The sequence below is a fragment of the Quercus lobata genome, chromosome 4, assembly GCF_001633185.2.
Source record: "Quercus lobata isolate SW786 chromosome 4, ValleyOak3.0 Primary Assembly, whole genome shotgun sequence".
NCBI classification, from domain to species: Eukaryota; Viridiplantae; Streptophyta; class Magnoliopsida; order Fagales; family Fagaceae; genus Quercus; species Quercus lobata.
Window position 1 is genome coordinate 23,225,368 of NC_044907.1, and position 11,740 is coordinate 23,237,107.

At 34.8% G+C, this 11,740-nt stretch overlaps 1 protein-coding gene across 1 annotated transcript; it reads left to right on the forward strand.

Moving 5' to 3' along the window:
• Window positions 1-5,474: 5,474 nt before the first annotated feature.
• On the forward strand, window positions 5,475-8,275 carry LOC115986424 (transcription termination factor MTERF9, chloroplastic-like). The gene is made up of 2 exons (XM_031109428.1): window positions 5,475-6,354; window positions 7,739-8,275. Exon 1 carries the CDS (start codon window positions 5,494-5,496, stop codon window positions 6,343-6,345), a length of 852 nt encoding a protein of 283 aa, XP_030965288.1. The 5' UTR covers window positions 5,475-5,493; the 3' UTR covers window positions 6,346-6,354; window positions 7,739-8,275.
• The last annotated feature ends 3,465 nt before the right edge of the window (window positions 8,276-11,740 follow it).

Genomic DNA, 11,740 nt, shown 5'->3' on the forward strand with positions numbered 1-11,740 from the left:
AAGTAGCTTGAAGTAGTTTAGAAAAGAGAAGAGCCTAAGAAAGGGAGGAAATAGAATATTAAAAAGAATTGGATAAAGCTTGAAGATGTAAGTACAATTGTATATTTATTCTATTTACTGGTTTTTTTGTAATACTTATTAAACCAAATGTAAGAGCATATTATGATTATTGTAATATATTACTTCATAATATTTTTATTTATCTCATTTTTAATGATCTTATGTGTAATATTTTTATAGTTTCATCATAACTACATGTTTCATCTTATATTGGAGCCAATATAGCTTTCAATAGTTGTAATTAGAGAAATGTTTAAACTTGAACATGTTAACATTTGATTTAAAACAATCTCATGCATTGCACGCGTTAGCGACTAATATAATAGTAATTTGGTCAATATTAATGCTATTTAACCTGCATGGTTAGTGCCAAGGGCCTTAATTGGCTATCCATAATTGTGTAACAAGACCTTTTAAATAAATAAGAGATTAAATTCTATAAGGATATGGTGTAAATCCCAAGTTTTACCCCTCCAATTTCAACATGCCATATCATCATATTACATATTAAAGAATAAGCATAACCACACTCAATCAATTCTAATACCCATTTGAAAATCCAACTTTATTATGAGTTTATCGAGATATTATTATGTGTGATAGGATTTATTGAGTTTTAAGTGAAAACTGATGTGCCAATTTCTTATTGGATGGTGTAAAACATGAGTTTTTCTTTTACATCTCATCCTTACTGAATTTAGACTCAATAAATAACGAGACCTTATAAAATAAATTAAAAAAATAAAAATTGGTTGGTGTTACATAATTTCAACGTGATGATGGGACTTCATTTTAGGAAGAGTACTGTCCTATCAAGCTTGAACTTTACTAGGGAGGAGCACTGTTATTGTTGTTAGGGTCATATTTTGACAAAATGAACTTCACTTGTAATTGGATAGATCTAAGTTAGGATTAATTAACGTATCAAGGAGTATGTTGTTCAAACATATCAAGTGGTATCATTAAAGACATAAAGGTTAGTCCAAGAACCAAGTGAAGAAAGACTGTTTCATTAAGTCTTGACAACTTGGGATTAATGTATCAAGGAGTATGTTGTTCAAATATATCAAGTGGTATCATTAAAGACATGAAGGTTGATCCAAGAAATAAGTGAAAGAAAATACTGTTTCATTAAGCCTTGACACAAGCTCGACAGATGTTGCTATCGAAGATTGATGGAGAAGCTCGACATAAGCTCGATATATCGATAACTACAATTTCAAAAATCTTAAATCTAAAATTCGGCCCATGATGACTTGATGATTAGGGTTTATCTTCTTACAACCCTAGTCATATATAAAACTTATTTAAAAGTCATCAAATATGGAAATAGAGACTTAGAACTCATATATTCTGTGAGAAGCTACTGCATTTGTGTGCCTTAGGGTTTTGTAATCAAGTGCTTCCTGATTTTCATCAAGGTTATTGAATCAAGGTTAAAGGTAACTTGATTTCCCATTTTATTTTTCCATTTTTTTGGGTTTCGTTTTGTTGATTATTGCTATTTGGTTAGAATGTTTTTCCCTATTTGACAGATTTTTGTAAGATTTTTCTTTTTTGTTTGCCCCTTAAATGAAATCATTTAATTCTAACATAAAAAATGCTTCAAAATTATACATCAAGTTCATTTCTTTGTACCCTTTTCTTATTTACTTAATTTTCTGTTTTATTTCAGATTGTGAGAGTTTAAATTTTCTTTATTTAGGTTATGGTTTTGTCACTGTTGGAGGATTTGTTTTAGTTTCTTTATGCCATCTTTTCCATTCAATTTTAATTTTTGTCATAGGATAGTCCGAACATCCTAAGACTCTTATATCAACATGAATTGCAGGTACTATAATATATGCGATTCCAATTTTGAATCCAGCAATAATTCTTTCCTAATGTTGGTTGCTAAATTTCAGTTATAGAGATAGGGTTTTTTAGGTAGGTTCTTGCTTACATCTCTTTTTGTTGATGTCATTTTTTTTTCCATCTTTTCATTTGCCTCTTTGTTAGATCGTCGCTCTGTTTAATGTAGCCTTATTTTGGGAATACAAGATTGATTGAAAATTGAGACTGCCATGAGTATTCATTTTCGTAGGTGCTACATTAAAAAGCTTCTAATTTTAAGTTAATGAATCTGAGTCCTAATTTTTAAGTAATGACCGTTATTGTTGACCTTTGCAGGATATTGCCAACTTTTAGAAAACTAAATATCAGGAAAGCTATTAATCTGTTGTGGTTGGCCTCTCCCTTTTTTTCCTTTTTAAAGTCCAAGTTGCTTCTCAAAAAAAAAAAAAAAAAAAAAAAAGTCCAAGTTGTTCAATTCTCTATAGGTCCACCAAGTTTCTTTCTTTTTCTTATCTTGTGCTTCTTAATAAAGTTTAGGTGAATACCCAGTTGCTTATTTTGGATTCTGAATTGTTCTTCAGCTTCCTTTGCATTAGAATTAGTAAGTAGAAGTATTTCTTTGGTGTATTTGTAAACTTGTAATGGAAGCCTACTGTGGGAATTTGATTGGGCTTCTATTTTATTGGGTTCATTTGGTTGATGATATTGGTGGATATATGCCAGTATTTTGCATCATATTTCTGCTTTTCAGAGGGAAAGATACTATCTTCAGGTTCTTTTAAGCTTTATATTATGTTGGTTGCTGTATTAAGTTGGTTTGAATTTTGATAATAAACCATATTAACAGTGGTAGTTAAGGTGTTACATGTGTTTTATGCAGTTTAGCACCTTGAAAATATATGTTTTTGGAGTTGCAATATCATTCATATTTAGCATTGGTTTTGCTTTTAGCGGGTAGAGAGTATCTTGACATTCTTCGGAGCTTCATATTATATTGGTTGCTATATTTAGTTAGTGTTATTTTTATTGGTTTTTTAAGTTCAATCTTTGTTTTCCTTCTAAATATATCAGTGAACATGTTGGGAATGAATTGTGGTTTGGGGGTATATGTGATGAGGACTAAATTAATGACTTTTCCATGTAGATTTGCAATAAATTTAGATTATCATCACTTCTTTGACATCCTAATCTTTCTAATAATGACACCAATGTTGGCAAGTGGCAATGCAACTATTGCTCAACTCCAAATCCAATGGAATGGTAGTTTTTTGCATTGTCAAAGTCTCTTTTCTAGATGGAATGGTAGTTTTATTTATATCATTGATAATTATGTTATTTTTACTAAGATCATGATAAAAACACATTCTTGATAAGAGCTTAGAAATGATGAATAAATTTTGCTAACAAAAACCATGCAAATAAATAGTCAAAAAATTTACACTAACAAAACAAAGTTGTATATATTCACAATATCATGGCATCTTAATTTAGTTATGTTAAGTATCTACCAAATAAATAGTCAAAGTCTTGAACCCACACCCAACAACAAATAATACCCAACTGCAATGACAATAAAATCTAAACCCTTACCAGAGATGTAAATTTGTTGAGAGAGAGGAGTAGTAGAAAGGAATGTGGTGTGAGATTAGAGGCAATGTGGTGTAAAAAGTGTGGGTGTTATGGGTGAGTGAGGCAGTGGGTTACTGAGGAGTGTGAGGAGTGTTAAAGGTTAGGAGTGTTATGGGTGAGTGAGTGTGCAGTGAGTTACTGAGGAGCGTGATCTGTGTTTATAAAATTTTGCCCGACAAAAATCGAGTCTATAAAACTCGAGATCCATGTGGCATTATACTTCATAGATCAGTTAATGGAATTTGCTCGACAAAAATCGAGTCTTAAAGATTCGGTTTTGCTTTTTAGAACTCAAGTCTATAAGACTTGAGATCTATGTGGCATTAATAGTTCCAACTCAGCACGTGAAAACCGTGTCTTTGAGCCTCGAGTTTTAACAAAAAAATGAGCCTATAAAACTCAAGATGCTAGGGTTGTGTTTGTTTCGCCTAAAAAGCATTTCAGGAAATCATTTTACACCCTACCGTGTGTTTGGTTGCGCATGGAAAATTTGGTCAAACGAAAAATCATTTCCATTGACCGTAAAACGCTCCCACTTTAATCATAAAATCAATTACACTCTCATTTTACCTTCAAATGATTTCCAGGACTTAGATAGAGAGAGAGAGGGAGAGAAGAAAGAGTACAAGGGTTCGAAACCCATCTCCCCTCAGCTCCACCCCATGCACTAACGAGAGAGAGAGAGACGTAGCTCCACCCCACACGTAGATGCCAGTTCGAGGTCCCCCACACTTCGACGAAGTGTTGCCGTACCCGATCCACTCAACCTCACCTCCACCCACTTTGAGCTCTGCATGTACTCGATCCACCAAGGCAAAAATCTCCCTCATGCCGGCGAAACCCATCCCATCTCCAACATCTCCGATCCGTTGCTCCCACGTCACTGGCGAGATCACACCCCAGCACTGATCCACCCTCTACAATACCCAATCCACATCCCTCACCTCTCTCAAACCCACACTTCTCTTAAACTCAACCTCACCTTTGAGATCACGTCGCCCATGACCCACCCATGACTGATCTCTCTCTTTCTCGATCTACTTGTCCCTTTCCCTCAATTTTTTATCACTCTCTCTACCTCCCTCTCTCAGTTTGACCGAATAGTTTGAGTTTAAGGAATGGTTTTGTTTTGATTTTTGTTTTTTTAAGTTTATATATTGAAATTTTCTATTATAAAATTTCTTTGGAAGTTGAGAAAGTGACTGAGAAAATGTGAGAAAATAGCATATTCAGAATGCAAACAAACACATGAAAATATTTTCTAAAACAATTTTTGTAATGTAGCCAAACACTTGAAAATATTTTCCTTCCCCGAAAATATTTTCACTTAAAAATATTTTACACTTGGAAAATATTTTACATTCAACCAAATGCATCTTGAGAGAGTTTCAATTTATGGCGTTCGCTCCTAATGATAGCTCTTTATTATCAGACCAAGACACCAATTAGTTTTTGGTATAGGCGGGGATTGAACCCTAGATCTCTTATACAACTATTAGAGATTTTACCAGTTAAACTAATTGGAACCTACAACCAAATGCATCTTAGTTTGCAATATTGTTTCAAAACGCATGTCAACTTATTATATTCTTTTCCCAAATTATCTCCCTCCTTTTCCCCTTAAACCCTAGCAAAAACCCTTCTCTAAAAACATTGTCTGTGTATCTTTTCTTTGCTTCCACAACAATGGCTGCCAATCTTCCCTTCAGAAACCTGCTTTCTCTTATGCAAAATCGTTTTTTGACAACATCGGCAGCAAAAACCTCATCAACTTCTCAACTACTTCCATCCTCTTTCACTATTAACTACCTCATGAACTCATGTGGGCTTCCCTTAGAAGCCGCTCTCTCAACCTCACAGAAGCTCAAGCTCAAAGAAAATAACCTCCAAAGGCCTCAAGCTGTGCTCACTTTCTTGAAATCTCACGGTTTTGACAGTACCCACATCGCGGAATTGATCAAAAAGTGTCCAATGATACTCCAATCCAAAGTGGAAGACAATCTCAAGCCCAAGATAGAGTTCCTCACTCAAAATGGCTTTGTGGGTACGCTTCTTGCTGACTTTATTGTATTAAATCCTGTCATTTTGAGGCGAGGCTTGAGTTCTCATATAAAACCATCGTTTCAATTTCTGAATACATATCTTGAAAACAATGAGAATGTCATGGCGGCTGTTAAGCGGTCTTTGTGGCTTTTAAATTATGATTTTACCGGGATTTTGCAACCAAATATTGATTTTTTGATAAGGGAAGGAGTGCCTTTACATAGCATATCGAAACTGATTCTAACGCAGCCTAGAACAATAATGCGGAAAGTCAATAGGTTGGAAGATGTAGCACAAACTGTCAAAAAATTGGGTCTAGAACCGGCTTCTTCGGTGTTTATGCATGCTCTTAGAGTATTGGTTTCCATGAATGAGTCAACTTGGAACAGAAAAATGGAAGTGTTGAAGAGCTTGGGGTGGTCAGAAGAGGATATTTGGTTGGTTTTTAAGAACAACCCGCAATGTTTGGCTTGCTCAGAGGAGAAAATGAGGAGTGCAATGGATTTCTATGTGAATACTATGGAGATGGATATAGAGTCTATAATTCGTTACCCCAGATTTCTTATGTATGCGGTTGATAAAAGGCTTCGTCCAAGGTATAATGTCTTGAAGGTTTTGAAGTCAAAGAATCTGCTTAAAGAGGGCAAGAATTATGCTTGGCTTCTTACTCTAAATGAAAACACTTTCTACAAGAATTATGTTGTTAAGCATTCAGATAGCATACCAGGCTTAATGGAGTTATACCGTGGTATCACTATGGCAAAGGATAAAGATAGTTGATGGCAATATGTAAGTTGAGCTCAATAATGTGAAATTTATTACTATTGAGGTTCTGTTTATTTTGGAAAGGAAATATTTTCAATAGATAATATTTTTAGAGAAATTTCTTTATTTTCTGTTACTTGCTTGACATCCTAAATGTAAACCAATTGTCACAATTTTGGTATATTTTTGGTTGACCACTAGAACATATCCCATTAGACTAACAATTCTCAGTTGTAACAAATATATAGGCCAATACAAATGGGACATCTATATTTTGTTTCACATCATACTTTCTATTTTCTTGTTCCCATTCTTCTCTCTTCAATGTGATTGCCAGATATTATCTTGAATTTTATCATCTTTTTCATATACCTTGCTATTTTCAATGGTGATCATTCCCGTAACCAATATACTGCATCAACCATTTATTTAGTTTCCTTTACTTGATGTGTCAACCTACTATGTTCCAGTGTCAACTTTTGAAGCATTTGTTCCCATGCTAGTATAAATCAGGAGAACAATAGCTGAACAGTGAGGTCTTACTAGGTCCTAGACTTGTTGCATTTGAAACTTATCAATGAACTCTTTAGTTGATATAAGTATTTCCTGATATAACGTGGATTAAGTTTTGCTTTTTTGCTCACTGATTTCGCTAAGAATAAAAGATAATAAAACCATATCAAATAAATTTACCAATTCATGAGTGGGTTTTGACAGATATTTTGATGTGGAGTAGCAGAAAAGAAGAAGATAAGCCACAGCTTTGCAAAACAACCTTGTCACTTGCATACAAGCTAAATAAGTTAAAGATCTTCTTTGCACTGCCATTGTTTTATAAGCTATTGACATGTCAATATTAGTTTTTTTTAGTATTATTGAGAAAGAGGTGAGTAGAAGACAAGAAGAAGATAAGCCACAGCTCCACAAAATAACCTTGTCACTTGCTTACAAGCTAAATAAGTTAAAGATCTTCTTTGCACTGCCGTTGTTTTATAAACTATTGACATGTCAGTATTAGTTTTTTTAAGTATTACTGAGAAAGAGGTGAGTAGAAGACAAGAAGAAGATAAGCCACAGCTCCACAAAACAACCCTTTTATTTTCTTACAAGCTATATAAGTTTAAGGTCTTCTTTAAACTGTCATTGTTTTATAAGCTATTGACATGCCAGTATTAGTTTTTTTAGTATTATCAAGAAGGTGAGGGCAATTAGACGTCAATATTTGCAAGTGGATATCTGTTAAAGGAGTATGCAGACATGGAATTTGATGTAGTTTATATTAAATGGAATGTCATTAGAAACAAACAAAGCACTAGCAATTTTTTTCCTTGTCATGCTTAAATAGTCTTCTTGGTGTGAAACACTACATATTAGAGCATATTTTTAGTAACTCTGTTTTGCATTGTAGGCATTGCAATAAGGACCCCCACACCTTTGGCAAGAATATAGGATGAAATGAAAATGATTTTTCCAACACTCTGGAGAATGGAAGAAGATGTGTCCTCAATGTCAGGACTGGTCCTTCTTTATAGGCTTCTGTTGTTGCTAATACCACTGGACTTTTATGAGATAAAGATTACTGTCACAGAAAGCCATCTGTGCTTCATGTGTTGATTATCACAGTCGAGTGCAAAATGTTGGAAGTTGAAACTGCTATGTCATGGCCGGGCATTTCTAAATACAGAAGTAGTATATTTCAGGAATATGATAAAAACAAACATAAATGAGAGGAATGGTAAATTTCATTCTATGATGTCCTTTGATGCCTTGACATATGTAATAAATTGACCTCCGTATTGTCCTTATCATTGTTTCCTCTCTGGAGATGGTTTCTGTTTTAGAGCATCAGCAATTTTCTCGATTGTTTGCTACTGATTAACATGAGTTCCATAACCTCCTGATGTTGGCAATAAGTGTAATTTGTTTACTCAATTTTCCACTGTTGGCAAAGCTCATATGCTTGAATGCATTGAAATTGTATTTCTTACATTTCTTATGGTTGTCAGAAGTTTGTTACTCCTAATATGAAGAGAACTATCATTTTCCCCTCCAAATATCTCAAAAGGCATTTAAACACAAATCTCCAAAGGCAGATACATCATATGGTAGAATCAAACAAGCATTTTATGACATCCAAAAATTAAAGGAATAGCATTCAATCCAAGCATATTCATGTTCCTCAACCATATCATACTCGTCAAATAAATAAATGCATGTCCATGTGATTATGTATGACTTACATCACTACATCACTACACCTATACATCAATGCATGTTCATATTTATGTGCATGTTCATGGTATTCAAACAATCTAAAACCCTAATAAGCATCTAAGAGATGAAACAAGCAAACTAAAACAAAACAAAGACGAAAAGGCTTAAAGATATAGAAGCTAGCTTAAAATAGAGGCTAAAACATGCGAATAGGACGAAAGAAAAAAAAAAAAACAGAAATGGAATTAGACTTTCTGGGCTTGAGTATGCATGGGATTCAAACAATCTAAAACCCTAATAAGCATCTAAGAGATGAAACAAGCAAACTAAAACAAAACAAAGAGGAAAAGGCTTAAAGATATAGAAGCTAGCTTAAAATAGAGGCTAAAACATGCGAACAGGATGAAAGAAAAAAAAAACAGAAATGGAATTAGACTTTCTAGGCTTGAGTATGCATGTGCATACATAGGACATACGTGCGCATACCAACTGTATGCGTATGCATACTCGTACGTTACAGGTTTGCATATGCATGCAAGTTGCATGCGCATGCATACACACCCGAAACCCTAAACCCAAAAAACCGGAGCAGAAAACAAAGAAAACACAATATAAATAAGGAAACTAAAAACCTAGCATGCTTTTAACACAAACACGAAATAAACTAAGACTAGACTGATACATTAAAGCTTTAAAACATGTAAACAAACAAAGGAATCAAAGAAAATCTAAGAAATGTGAAGAGCCAAAGATAGAACCTTTACCTCAACACAAAAACTCTCTAGAACTTGATTTTGATCATTCCCCTTAGTCAATCTATCTAAAAATAATTCAAAAATGTGTTAGTAAACTTATAACTAAAAGATCAAGACCAGAAAAGGTCCTGATCAAATAAAATTTGGCCTGAGGATGTTTTGTGAAAAACGCCCCTCTTTGATTCACTATTTTCTAGTGAATCTTATGTGATTTACCATTGGAGTTCAAATCCCCTTTGAAAAAGTACCATTTATGGCTTTATATAGTAAAAAAAAAAAGGGTTTAGAACGACTCCCAGACGATATGGGTTCATTGCAAACCAAGTTTAAGGTAGAAAACCTTTCCTTTATGGTTTTTGGAACCCTAGCATGTGCATGTGTATGCGTACGCATGCATGAAGTATGCACACATAAATCTTAAGCATGTATGCGCATAAGTGGGAACGCACACATACGTGGGAATGCGCACACATGCCCTAGGGTTTTTGTGTCCTTTCTTTTCCGAAAATAGTTTATTTGATCCAAAAATAAGTCATCTTTTCTATAAACACTTTTCTCAAGTCAATTTTCATCTAATCGGTTCCTAAACCAACCTTGAGATTTAGAATTCTTACATTATTGGGGATCGGGGGCTTAAGTTGTAAGGAGTACAAAATGCTGTGTCTACACCAAACACGAAACTCTGTCAGAATTTTGCATTGAAAATAGGGCACTTTTGTTGCTATATTCTCATAATGAAAGCTTTGTGAGGATAGCATTTTGTGCACTATAACACACCAGTGGTGAAATGCTACTAGATTTTCGTCATGAAAATAAGGTGAGATGCTGCCGGATTTTCGTTGAGGAAATTTGGAAATAATTCCAAAAGTTCTAGTAAAGCATTGATAGAGACCACACCCTTTCCAAAATTAAACCTCGAAGCCCAATCCTTTTAAAGCCTTGAGAGCTAATGTCAATAGCTTGTTTTAATTGTAAATGGTCGAAAGTTATGATTTTACCAAAATAAAGGACTGTCTCTGAGCAGGCGTTGTGGGGTGCCTAACACCTTCCCCACACATAATCAGACTTCCGAACTCAAGAATCAAGATTTTTTACCCATCCATATTAGATTAGGAAAAATGACCTTTTTCTTAGCCAAGGATTGGTAGTAAAATCAATAGAGTCAGGTGACTAATCACACCTTAGAAAAAACTCAATGCTTGGTGGCGACTTCACTTACCTTTGGTAATTATAAGTTAAAATTGACCCAATTCAAGTCACACACTAGAGGTACCCTTTTTACCCTCATTTCACAGCACCTGAGCTCAAAGCCTGCATAAGGCACGAGTGTTACCAGGCATCGACAAACTGGCAACTCTACTAGGGATACTTAGAGAGTTTATCCTTTAGAACTTTAGATAAAATTTTAATCTTTGGACATTGGTTTTAAAGCAATATTGAAATTAGCATTAGCCTTTGGGGCTTTCTTTTTGAAAAATGTCTTAATCTTGAGTAAATAATTTTCAAAAGACAAAAAAAATTTTAAGAAATTTTTTTTAAATGGTTTTTAAAACCAGTTTTGAGGTATTTGAGTATGTGTGAAGCTTTCCTACTTTTGTAACCATGCTTTATAGCTTTCCTTCATATATGCGAACTTAGGGTAGTAAGGTTTGATTTCTGCTACCCTTTTATTTGTTTATATGTCTGTTGTGCATGGAATGTCTTTCCCCTTTCATTTCAAAATGCATCACATCCCCCCTCATTTTGAGTCGAACTCAGGCTCAGTGCTTTAAGGTTTCCACTTGACGCGCAAACCATAGATAGTTACTGGGCGTTGACTTGTGGGCACTTTTGGGTCCATGGGTGGACAGGAGTAGCTGAAAAGGCCCCCCTTGATCCGCTCTATTCCACAACTTCTATGAAGGGAAGGCTTAGATAATCAAGGTCCCCCTTAAGATTAGGACCAACTCACCAGTTAAGCCATATCTCATATAGCTGGCTTAGAGTAAGTCAAATGACCGCGAGGACTTGCAAGTGCCAAGTCAACTGAACATCCAAGCCTAGGGTAGGATAACCTTGTTAGGATTTCTTTCAAAATAAGTGGAGGGGAAAGTGTTCATTTACCTTTTCCAGGTTATGCATTCTCGCTTGCATTGGAAGGTGGTGCTCTACTACAGTTTCTGTCCATCCCACTTGCATAGTAATTGTGAGCAACCCCTAAGGAAAAGCAACTACATTACTTGCACATTAGATCATACCCAGACCCTAAGGGTTTCTAACCCTACAAGGGCATGCATGCATACACTAATAGCTTCGTCATGTAAATGTGTGTAGATAAAATTGGTGGCAAGTAGTCAGAACTTTGCATCAAGGAGGACGTTGCTAGAAGTTTAAGATCCTTTTCAAGAAAGCCGGGCCATGAAGAATGAAGCCTCTACATTTTGTAAACTATAATTTCTTTG